The sequence below is a fragment of the Zalophus californianus genome, chromosome 17 (genome assembly GCF_009762305.2).
Source record: "Zalophus californianus isolate mZalCal1 chromosome 17, mZalCal1.pri.v2, whole genome shotgun sequence".
NCBI lineage: Eukaryota > Metazoa > Chordata > Mammalia > Carnivora > Otariidae > Zalophus > Zalophus californianus.
Genome location: NC_045611.1, coordinates 28,388,553 through 28,400,983, shown reverse-complemented (window position 1 = coordinate 28,400,983; position 12,431 = coordinate 28,388,553). Strand labels below are relative to the sequence as shown.

Here is a 12,431-nt window from a genome sequence, read left to right as displayed (position 1 = left end):
AGAACTTGGCCCCAGTGTCAAGTGTCAAATGGCTTCTTGTTGAGCCATTCCCTGACCCTGCTATGCAAATCCAAACCACCGCAAACCCTATCCCCATTCCTCACTTTCTTTTTCTTCATAGCGAGGACCATCACCAAACGCATGACATATCTTTTTTGTTACTGTTCTCTCCCTTCACTCCAAGAGGGCAGGGCATTAGATTTGTTTTGCCTGTTTTATTGCTATTTCCCCAGCTGCTGAATCAGGTCCCTGCACATAGTAAGTGCTAATGAAATCTTTGCTGAGTGAATCTCAGGGAATCCTCACAACACCTTTTAAGGCAGGCGCCAGGATCCCCAGGAGAGAGCAGAGAGCACAGGACCCTGCAAGATGTGGCAGAGATGTCTCAGAACCTGTCAATGTGCTGGAAGGCACGAGGCAGGAGGAAGGAGATGGGAGGCTCCTGGAGTTCCGGGGCGGCGGGGGGAGGGTGGTGTCCTCAGGGCTGAGATTCTTGGCCTCTTTCGGAGGGCCCTGCTAACCGTGTAGCTTGCACAGCTTGCACAGCTTTCCCTCCCGGGAAAGACCTAGCTCCTCAGTGAAGGTTCCTGAAGAAACTCCTCATCCAGCTATCTCCACCACCCTATAGTGGAAGTTTCTAGTCCAGTCCTCTCCTGAGGGACAATTTTGGGAGCAGGAAATGTAAACAAGAAGTGGGGAGTAGGCTGGGCCCAAGGGACACAGAGGTGATAACTGGGAGCACTGAGCTGGGACTCAAGGGAATCCGTTCCAGTCCCATGTCTGGTCCACTTGGCTGTGTTATCCAGGCAAGTTGCTGGCCCTCTCTGGGCTTCAGCAATGTAAACATAAGGAGTTACCATGAGTCCCAAGGGAGGATTTTTTTCATTCATATTTAACTGGAGCTTAAACATGTCAGGACTTAAAACCTGTAATCAAGAAACCAAAAGTTCTTACCTCTCTGGGGTCTCCAAACAAATCAAGAGTGAAAAATTTCTGTGAAGATAAAGGCAGAGAGTGTGCATGAGAAGGCTTCCAGGGACAAAAGCCAATCTTTGCGAGCGGTGTGCCAAGGGTGTCAGGATCTCCCTCCCGGTGCCACCCTGGCTGGGCCAAGAGGAAGTGGGCAGGACACTGGCTCCCCTGGGCAGGGGCACAGGTGTAGGTGTGGGATGGGGGCAGAGAGTGCTGCAGAAGCCGGCTCTCTGCTGTTCCTGCCTGCCTTGCCCTCCATCCATTTCCCCTTCTTGTTCCCCTAGACAATACTATTCCAGTCATCCTTTGGGGGACCTCCTTTTTCCCCATTCTCACTCCACAAATCCAGGCATCTATATGTGACTTGGGGTGCCCCATCTCCCTGACCACAGAGATTAGTTCAGATATGGGCACATAACCATGTCAATCCAATAGACTTTACCCCAAAACTTTTGTTGGAATTATTGTGAACCGTGTCTAAATAGATAGGATGTAAGTCTAGATGCTCTTGCTGACTTTACCTCCCCAGGGAACAAAGTTGCCTGAGAGCGAAGCCAGCACTGAGAGAAGAAAAAAAAAAAGGCTGAGGGATAGAGCAGGTATATTCTTAATAATACCATATGTGCCTCTGGATCCAGCCATGCCTGAAACCAGTCCGTCACCTAAAGATTTTGTTACAAGATAGTTCTTTCTCCATTCAAGACACTTTGAGATAAGTTTCCTCATCCTGCATCAGAAAGTCCTGATTTATACAAGCTCACTGAAATTCACCCCACCCCGTGCTTCTCTTTGTTATATATTCGCTAAGATTGCACTGATTGTAATATTACACTGTAGCTAATAAGTCTGACCAGTATGCAGCGAGTGACCAGTCAGGCACTCCTTATTATGGGTTGTGGCCCTTCCAGTCAGAGGTGTGTGTGTCTGTGTGCCTGTGTGTGTGTGTGTGTGTTTTGGGGAGAGTTGATAATCATGGAAAGACTCTACATGATCTCAGAAAATCTCACAAGGATAACATAGGCCCTTAAGTCCTCTGGGTTTTCTCAAAATCACCAACTCTTCTCTTATAAGCTGGGTCCTCTTAAGCCAATGAAGAACTGCTGAAATAAACCTGCCTCTTTTCAGGAATTAGAAATGGTTATGTTTTCATTCTTTGAATGCACTGATCACCTTATTTGAGCCCGAGAAACCAAGATCACGTTGGAATCAAACCAGGAAACAGAGCAGAGTCTAGTGTCAGAGCCCTGGCCCTGGGGTCCAGGAGTTTCCTCAGGAGCTGAGGGCCCGGACAGAGTCCAGGGGCTCAAGCTATGCCCGATCTCACATTCACATCCTTCCCCCACAGAAGGAAGAGTTCCCATTGGGCCTTCCTGCTGTATTCTCTGGGTGTCCTTGTGATGACACACTGTCATAGCCACCCATCAGTCCTCAAATGTCACCTCCTCTGTGAAGCATCCCTGCTATTATGAGCATTTCCTCTCTATATACTCCCACCATCCTTAACCTACGAAGTATATGAGTATGTTTCTCCTTGGATAGTTCCTTGTCAGCACACTATATATGATTAATGTCTGCATCACACCCCCTCCCAGTTATCCTTTCCATACACCTAGGATGGATGGATGGAGGGATGGATTGGTAGATGGATGGATGGATGGAGGGATGGAGGGATGGCTGGATGGATGGAGGGATGGATGGCTGGATGGATGGCTGGATGGATGGCTGGATGGATGGATGGATGGAGGGATGGATTGGTAGATGGATGGATGGAGGGATGGAGGGATGGATGGATGGATGGATGGTTGGATGGATGGAGGGATGGATGGATGGATGGATGGATGGTTGGATGGTTGGATGGATGGATGGATGGATGGATGGATGGTTGGATGGATGGATGGTTGGATGGATGGATGGATGGATGGATGGATGGATGGATGGATGGATGGATGGTTGGATGGTTGGATGGATGGATGGATGGATGGATGGATGGTTGGATGGTTGGATGGATGGATGGATGGATGGATGGATGGTTGGATGGTTGGATGGATGGACGGATGGACGGATGGACGGTTGGACGGTTGGATGGATGGATGGATGGATGGATGGATGGTTGGATGGATGGATGGTTGGATGGATGGATGGATGGATGGATGGATGGATGGATGGAGGGATGGATGGCTGGCTGGCTGGCTGGCTAGATGATGGATGGAGTTGGTCACTACATGGAGTGTGGATGAACTGCATGGATAGGTAGATAGATGAATAATAACTAGCTGACTAGGTTTGGATGGATCACTGTTTCCGGATTGTTGAATGTTGGGGTGAAGATATATGGTGGTTGGATGATACACGGATGATGGAAATAATGAAAGTTATGGATGGATGGATGGATGGATATTAAACTGATGAAAGAATACTGATAGATTGGCAGATGAATAGATGGAAAATAAGATGATGAATGGGTTGATGGATAGTTGGATGGATGGGTGGGTGGATGTATGGTTATTCTAGAACCACAACTGAGGCAGAGTTTCAGGCCACCACGGGATTATAATTGAGGTAGTCTCTAAATTAAGCAAGATACAGTGTGACAACCTTCCTTAAAATCTTTGTTCTTAATATCCCATCCTCAAAATTCAGAACAGTAGTTACCTCTGGGAATATGTAATGCTTAATTTCTTTTAAAATACATTTGGAAACAAGAATGGGAAAACAGTGAGTTGGGGTTGAGGTGAGAAATTATCACACAATTTGCTCATTATGTTGTTTTTCAACTTTGCAAATGTTTGAGATACTTCATAATAAAAAAGAAAAAAAATTCCCATTCAGATCCAGAGGCTGACACTGTTCCCTGGGGGCCAGGAACACTGTCCCAGGCAGTTTTCTGGTGCAGGGGCAAGGAGACAGCTGAAATAATGAAGCTTGGGTCAAGTGCACAGGGTTGGGGGCTTGTGCGGTCACGAGAATGGATATGCCTACCATCTTCAGCGACGTCTCCAAGAGCTCATCCTCCGTCTTCTGGCGCAGGCAGTGAACAAGGACAGCCGAGGAGGTGGTTTTACAGCCAGCAAAGACACCAATTCGCTGCAGAGATCACAAGCAACTGTAGAACTCAAGAGCCATGTCCCTTCCCTCGATCAATAAAGAGGTGTTCTACCCCAACCTTCATTTCTAAAGGCAGCAGAGGGGAGCAGAACATACTCTAGACCAGCAGGTGAGGGTCCTGGGTCCCAGTCATGCCAATTAAACAAGCTTTGTCTCTGTTACCTTATCTCTGTTCAAATGGGCAAAATGATCTGAGAGCTGAGTGTCAAAAGGGAGGGAGCACGAAGTGGGGCTTCAGAGCACGGAATCCAGACTCACACTGCCTGGTTTCAAATTTCTTTTCAGGAAGTCTTTCGTGATAACCTCACCCTATGCACTAGGTTAAGTGTTCTTTTTGGATTCCGTTATGACATCAGATACCTCTGCTTTATTGCCTTATCAGTTGAGATTTTAGAATCTGTGTGATTATAAAAATCATTAATTTGTCTCCTCTAATAGAATGCAAACTTCACGAGGCTACTAGATGTCTGGCTATATCAAAATTATGTGACGAATAAATGAATGAATGAATGAATGAATTCCCAGGAACCCACCCCAGCCATGAGGCGCTTAAGGGGGGGCCACTCCAGGCCCACATGCTGCAAGTGGGTGACCAGAACTCAGATCCTGAGAGAGACCAGACACGGTGACAGTCCACTGCCCACCATGTGGCTGGCACCCCACCTTGGCACACTTTGGAAAGAGTGCTCAGGGGACAGCGCACTGTCTTGGCAGTCCAGAGTCACCTGTTTGAGTCCCAGCTCTGCCCCAATTGCTCCTTGACCTTGACAAGCTGCTTCCACTGTCTGCCCCAGTTTGCTCAGCAGTCAAACTGGGAGGCTGGCTGAGGTGTCTCCTTGCCCTTCCACTCAACTGTTCTTACTTTGGTGATTCCTTGATGATGCCCGCTGGATCCCATGGCAAGAAAGGCCCCTGAAGATTCCAGGAAAGCAGAGCCAAGGGTGTGGCAGTGGTCCAGCGTGAGACCTACCTGAGCTGTGTCCTTCATGTCTTTCTTAACCAGGACAGCTGTGAGGGCCACACCACTCTCAGAGATGGCCCGGTGGAAGAGGTTCTTGGCCAGGGGAGACAGCACCTGGCAGGGGAGTGGACAGGAAGAGAGTTTACGCTCATGGGGAGGGGTCTTCAAGGGCCACCTCATCCTTAGCTCTGGCCTGGCCCGTTCCCCTGGAGACTCGGGCACCCAGGGACTGTGGCAGGTCCTCGCCTGGCCTGGCCCTGTTCCCAGGCTGACATGCTCTCTCTCACTCTCTCTCTCAAATAAATAAAATCTTAAAAAATCTTAAGACAGATAGATGACAGATAGATAGATAGAGAGACAGGAGTGAGTCATGGGGAAAACACTAGAAAAATAAGTCTCAAAATGTCTGTGGTGAGCTTCCCTGGGTAATGGGACTATGGAGGACTCTTTTCTTCTTTGCGCTTCTTTGTACTTTTCCTTTTTCTCCACTTGATAATATATAAAAACATTTCCCTCTGAGTATTGGACAAGGAAACCAATACATATATTGCTAAAAATACAGTAATAGCACCGACCCTCTGCTCAACAGTGGGGGGTTGGAAGGTGGTTTATGGCTCCCAGCATTTTATCTGGTTTCCATCTCTGCTGCCTTCAGTGGGTCCCCCAGCCCCACTCCCCACACCAGGCCCCCAGGAGCCCCAGGTGCCCACACCACTGTCCCATGCCTCCCTGTCCCTCCCTGCCCCCACCCCCAGTCCAGCTCCACATCTCAGTCCCGGAGGCGGCTGTCCTCACGGGAGGCCCCTGACCTGTTCTTGGTGCTGGCGTCTCTTGACCTGCAGACCTGACTTCCAGCTCAACAATGACACTTTGTCCAACTCTTACGCATAGTCTATACCCACCCCTACTTGCCAGGAGAAGTGAAGCAAGTCCTAATGTTAAAACGAGCAGGAAGGAGAGAGAGAGAGAACTCGACCACGTTAGAGGAGGAGGAGTATCATTGCTGTAGCTGTGGCCAGAGATTCTCAAGGCCCTAGGATGCTAGCCTGCGCTCTGAGCCTCCTGGGGGCCAAGGAGAGTTCTGCCATTAACTCTCCACCAACTGATGCCGTGCAGAGTAGGGTCAGCCCTGAATCCAGGTCTTGTAAGTAAAGCTGCCAGTTGGTCCGAAGGCACCAAGGGGTCCCATCAGCAGCCATATCAGGGCCAGGAACACTTACAAGAACAGAGACGCTTTCACCTCCCGCTGACTCTCCAAAGATGGTTACAGAACCTGGATTCCCTCCAAAGTTGGCAATGTTCTCCTGGACCCAGCGAAGTGCAGCCAACTGGTCCAAGTGACCCCAGTTTCCGCGGCCGTGTTCATCCCCTGTGCTGTAAGAATGGGGCAGGGGTGGGAGCACAGACTACATGGCAGGGTTCTCAGGACCATAGATGGGGCTGGGGGCTCTAGGTGAGCCTTCTAGAAAAAGACCAGCCTTCCACAGCCCTGACACAAGGGTCTTCTGTCTTCCATTCCTGTAGCATTGTTCTGTTGTAGGGCGCTACATTTACTCAACTGGCATCTATTTACTGAACATCTACTTTGCACAGAACACTGTACTAAGAGCTAGGAGCACTTTGTGCAAAACACTGTTCTAAGAGCTAGGAGCACATCTGAGAACAGAACAGTCCAAATCTCTGACTATACAGAGCTCACACTACAGATCACAAACAAACTGATAAATACAGAAAATAATGTCAGATAGTGAAAGTACCTCTAGGAAAAGTAAAATGGGGTAAGGGAAAAGACAGGGGTGGAGCAGTGGGGTCCTATTTCAGATCACATGACCAAGAAAGGCCTCTTTGAGGCGGTAGCATTTGAATAGAGACCTGAATGAATGAGCACATGAGCTTGCAAATATCCGAAGAAGGGAATTCCAGGCTGAAGAAACAGCCAGTGCAAAGGTCCTGGGGTCTAGTGGACAAAAGTGTGAGTGTAGTACATGCAGTTAAAGGACTCTGTGGGCCTTGGTAAGAACTTTGATGTCATTGTTAGTAACATAGGAAGCCATTTCAGGGCCAATGACAAAATTCCATTTATGTCTTAAATGGTCACTGTGGTTACTGTGTGGATGAGACAGACACAGCATCAAAGTAGCAGGTTATAAAAGTAGGTGGTTATTACAGTTATCTGGGAGAGAGACACGAAGGGCTTTGATTAGGGGGCATAAGGGAAGAGGTGAGAAGTGGTTGGATTCTGAATATATTTTAAAGGTGGAACCAAGAGGATTTGCTGACCCTGATGTGAAGAGGTGAGAAAAAGAGGTCAAGGCTGACCACAAGTCTATCCGGAGCAGTGGGGGGTGGGGGGTGCTGCCAGCAGCCGACAGGAGGCGCTGTGGGCAAAGTAGGAAAGTCCAGTGGGAGTCGAGGGTTGAGTCTGTCCCCAAGGAGGGTGCAGTCCCCTTCAGACGTCCAGTGGAGGCGGCAACAGGTGCAAGGTCGTAGTTAATGAGGTACATCTGGGCTTCAAAGAAGCAGGGGCTGAAATAGGGAGCTTTGAATGTGGCTCCTGAGGTCACCCGGGAACCAGTGAAGATGGAGAGAGAGATGCACACAGAGGCCAGAGGATCACGTGGGAGGAATTGTGTGTGGCTGCTCCCAAGGTTGGCCCAAAAGCTTTTGGGTCACTGGGCAGAGAACAGAGTGGGAGGAGAAGCCTCGGGAAGCCTCATGTAGCAGCTTGACCATAATGGGGAGCAGAGAGACTGGCCACAGGTGGGAGAGAAGAGGGGTCTCCGTGAAGGCGATACACCCCGGGGTAGGACACGCCTGGGATAATCCTCCTCCTCCAGCCCCGGGGGTCTTTCCTGTGAGAAGTCCACCCCTCCCCCAGTCCACCTGCAGCCATCCCAGGATCGGAGGCGCTGTGGCTGGCAAATTCCGAAAAGGCTCACAGTAACTATGTCCTGCGGGAGCACTGGTTCCTGCCCTGTGGACATGCACTGCAGAAGATGCTTTGCCTTCACTCCATGTGTGTGCCAAATTCCCCAGAGGAAATGGGATGAGTGGGTCTGACATGCCTCCCAGGAGGACTGTCGGCTGGGGTCGGATGCTCTGACAGTCTTCAGCTCCAGACACCCCGTTCCTTCACCCACAAGAATGTACTGAGCTCCTGCCATGAGTAAGCTCCTTCCTTCCTTTCCTGCCAGGTCAGATGCGTAAGCCTCTAAGTGCTGTGCTGTATGCTGTCTTGACAGAGGTGTACAAAGTGCTTTTACAAGTGAAAAAGAGAGGGGCATTTCAGAGGAGATGACATTTGGGTTGGGCCTTGCAGAATGAATAGAAGTTCGTCAGGTAGAACAGGCATTCCAGGTAGAGGGAAGAGCACCTACAAAAGCTCAGAAGCAAGTGGCCCAGTGTGGCTGGGGATGGAGAAGGTAAGTAGAGCTCTGTGATGAAGGGACTTGGGTGCTTTCCTAGGGAACCTGGCAAAGATCCCTTTGAGGGCTGACCTGGCCAGAGCTGGATACCTAGCACCCTCACTTTGGGAGTGGTGGGGTGGGCCAATGTGCAGTGAGGACTGTGCAGAATCTTACCTGAAGAATCCCCAGATGCCTAGGCGGTACTGAATGGCCACCACCACCACGTTTTCATGGGCAGAGAGGGCCAGCCCATCATAGGTTGACGCCCCGCCCACCACCAGACCTCCTCCGTGGATCCACACCATCACCTGGACAGGAAGGAAGCAACTGTACTGGTTAGAGGAAGCTGCGCTGGGCAGGACCTCAAGAGGTTGTCTGGTTTCGTCACCAACCCCTTGGCCATGACTTGAGGAGGCCATTACCAGAAGTCCACCAGCAAAGCTGGAGCAGGCAGCTGCTCTTCTCCCTGCTCCTCCCAACTGGGGCCCAGGCCACCACCCCAGCCAGTACACCCTGGCTGCCCTGCCTGTGTCCCCGGCCCCAGTGCCGATGAACTTCACAACTTCGTCACGGGAACAGTCACGGCTAAGAGTGTCATCTCCCCAACACTCCTCCCATTGCCCTCGTGCCAGGGCCCCTCCTGCAGCCTGGCAAACTCTGCCCACCTACAGCCCTGTGCTTCGGCTTCATCTTAGATACATCTTGTGCTGTGACTTAAATTGCGCCCATGCCCGAGTTACCGTCCAGAGAAGCACACGTGCCGCCGGTGGGGTCTCTTCTGAATATCCCGTCCTTTCTGCCTCTGCCGCATCCCCAAGTCCCACATCCTCCAAAGCCTGGCCTAAAAGCCACCTCCTCAAGTAAGTCTTCAATGATCTCACTAATAGGGATCTGAGGACCTACTCTGTGCCGGGGACGGCGGTAAGAATTGAGGATGAGGGTGGATATAGGAATTCATCACGCTTGGCTCTGGCATTGTAAGAGCTCACGTAGCCAGGAAGTAAGAGTGGCTAAAATAATTATGTTGTAATCATTTTATTCATAAAAAAAAAGAATTTGTAACACAAATTGTGTGCCAAGTACCATTCCATGCCATAGGGACTAATACTGTCCCATTATCAGACAAGAAAACTGCCTGAGCTCGCACAGCCATTAAGCTGCAGAAGCAGGACTTGAACCCACACGGTCCAGCTCTGGAGACCACCTGTTGAGCCACCCAGCCCACTGCAGCCACTGGCCAGGGTGCAGTGGGCCTGCTGTTAGGAGAGGAGTAAGATCTTCCCTTGGACTCTAATGCTTCAGGAGGACTTGCCTTGTGCACTCGCCAGCCACTTAGACAAAGCCTGATATGCACCACTGGATACTCACGCGTGATTAGCCCTGTTCTAAGGAAACAGAGCCAGGTCTCTCTGCTAGTAAAAGGCAGAACCAGGATGTAAGCCCTGACTGTAGTTCCAGAGCCTGTGTCCATAAATAGAGGTTCTCCCCTTGTTCCTCCTCCACCTCTGATCCTTGCCTACGTCTGGGTGGAGGGACTGAGTTAGCAGTCATCTGAGGGAAGGCTGAGCCAAGGGCTGGTCAGCAGGGATTCGCTGAAGAAGCATCCCAGAAGGTAAGACCCTCCAAAGCAATGGTTGTCTGGTGATGGGTTTTTTTTTTTTTTTGGTCCCTCCTTTGTTGTAACCCCCAATTGCAGCTATGCATGTGGGAGCACTGAGTACATAACAGAAGAATGTGTGAATGGAGGACTGAGTGAAACTTGGTCCCTTCTCGCTGAGTCAAGCATGGGCAGTGCTAGCTTCTGCTCACAAGTTCACAGACGCCCTCCCCCACTCCTGGGCATCCTGCCAGGAGATGGCTGGGTACGAACATCCCCATACCTCTCCACCCCGGGGATCACCTTCTTTTCCAGGAGATCTCCTCCAAGCCCCAGCCTGAGTCTGGAAATTGCTCCATCTCTGGGGCCTCCTTTATTCTAGAAATGCTGACTCATCGGGTCATCAGCCATGCCAAAGACAATTAAGGAAGGAAATAAGCTACAATAAAATCCCAGATATTAGGCCAAAGGCAAAAGAATGCACTTCCTGGATTGCCCCAGGCTCTGCCCCTAACACCTCTCAGGAGACCCTGGAAGTTTTTAGAGGAGCATCTTACTATGCTGAGGAAAGGCCTCCCACAGGCTCGCTTCCTAGTCTGTGTCAAAGAGCTTTGGTCCGAAATTCTGAAGGCCTCTGCTCTGGTCCTGCCAATCCCAGCGTGTGATCTCCCCGCCCCCTTTCTGGGCCCCAGTCTTTCTACCTGTAAAGGAAGGACTGGCTTATCTCTAAGAGTAATCATTCTGGTCCTTTTATTATCAAGAAACAATCTGGAAAAATTACAATGTGCATGACAGAAGTACAGCAAATTCCCCCAGAGGTCTGTCACTAGGGGAAACTGAGGTAGGGAAAGTTTGCGTTCCTTGTGGTCATGAGGTCTGGCTGTGGTAGGAAAAGGAAGCCCTGAGGTCTCTGAAACAACCCCCACCCAAGCTGCCTTCACCCTCTTCTAGTCTACACCAGAAGACCTGCAGCGCGGGAAACTTCTACTTACCGGCAGCCTGCTTTTCTTTGTCAAGTCAGCGGGAGTGTAAATATTTAGGTAAAGGCAGTCCTCAGAAAACTTGAAAGCAATGTTCTCCTTTCTGTTGGTAAAGAGCTCTGAGAGCACCTGCCCCGCCATCACGTCCTGGGAGCACCTGGGTGGGGGCGGGGGGACAAGGAAGAAGAAGTTCTGAGCTTTGCTCAGAGCTGAGCAAGATGTCTCCTGCGGTCAGCCGGGCCTTGGACTGGCAGGCTGAGGCTGGTAAATAGAGTTGTTTACCAGGCTGGAGACATTGGGATGGTTAGGAGGCTCTTTGGGTGTGTGGCTGGGGTTTGAGGGGGGACCCTGAGGCTAAGGTCTCCCACGACCGTGTCTAGATAGTAAGAAGGCTTGGTACCTGTCCCCTTCCCAGAGCCTTTGAGATGCCCTGGGTCAAGGAGAGGAGGCTGCCCGTATGCTGACCGCCCAGGAGAGGACCATTTCCTGCATGCCCTGGATGCATCCCAGCTCTCTGTTCCAGGTAAACATGTCCTCCACTAGGTAAGCATGTTCTAGTCCATGGCAGACTTCCATAATCCCTGAGAAGTCACTCAAATGGCAGACATTTAGGCCTTACAACAGGTCAGGGATGAAATATTTGTGGGGCAGTATCAGGAGAACTGTGTTCTAGTCCCGCCACACTCGCTAATTTTCTGGGTGACCTGGGGTGAATTCCTTGCCTGCTTTGGCTTAAATCTGCCAGGTCTATGTGAGGGAAGTGATTTTTATAAGGGTCTTGCAGCCCTGACATGCTAAGAATTTACCCATCCCAGGCAAGCACTATTGGTTTCCCTAATAGCAGATCTTAAAGACCCAACACAGACTAAAACTGGTAAGATTTATGGACCTCCCAGCATGCCAGGCATTAAGTACTCCTTATACACTAGCTCACTTAATCCTCCCATGGCAAGCCCCCTAACATAGAGTCTATAATTATCCCCATTTTACAGTTGAGAACACTGAGGCACCGAGAGGTTAGAGAACCTACCCAAGGTCACACAGCCAGAAAGATCTATACTATATAGTGCATGATATTTGTAAGGACATTATAAGGAACATTTCTGGATCTCAAGGTACCAGGATGCAGATATCACTGCTCCCAGTTTGTAAATGAGGTCACCGAGTCACTCTGCTGTCAACTAGCACAATCAGAACCCGCAGTAATGACTTCTTCATTTCCATCCTAAGGGAACTTTCCCCTGATCACCAGAGCAAGGAGCCTAACAATCATAAAAGAAGAAAATCAAATGTCAAAAAAGGGAAAAAAATTCTGTGGCAGGGGGCGGAGCAAGATGGTGGAGGAGTAGGAGACCTGGATTTCATCTGGTCTCAGGAATTCAGCTGAATAGGGATCAAACCATTCTGAA

General features: G+C 50.1%; 1 protein-coding gene across 1 annotated transcript in view; it reads right to left on the bottom strand.

Moving 5' to 3' along the window:
• The window catches only part of CES1 (carboxylesterase 1), a 43,201-nt gene that overhangs the window by 17,468 nt on the left and 13,302 nt on the right, over nucleotides 1-12,431 (bottom strand). Inside the window, exons 3-8 of the mRNA XM_027618592.2 lie at nucleotides 11,035-11,179; nucleotides 8,620-8,753; nucleotides 6,259-6,412; nucleotides 5,048-5,152; nucleotides 3,952-4,056; nucleotides 955-993 (exon numbers count right to left, since the gene is read on the bottom strand). Coding sequence (XP_027474393.2) covers nucleotides 955-993; nucleotides 3,952-4,056; nucleotides 5,048-5,152; nucleotides 6,259-6,412; nucleotides 8,620-8,753; nucleotides 11,035-11,179 — 682 coding nt within the window. The remainder of the gene's footprint in view (nucleotides 1-954; nucleotides 994-3,951; nucleotides 4,057-5,047; nucleotides 5,153-6,258; nucleotides 6,413-8,619; nucleotides 8,754-11,034; nucleotides 11,180-12,431) is intronic.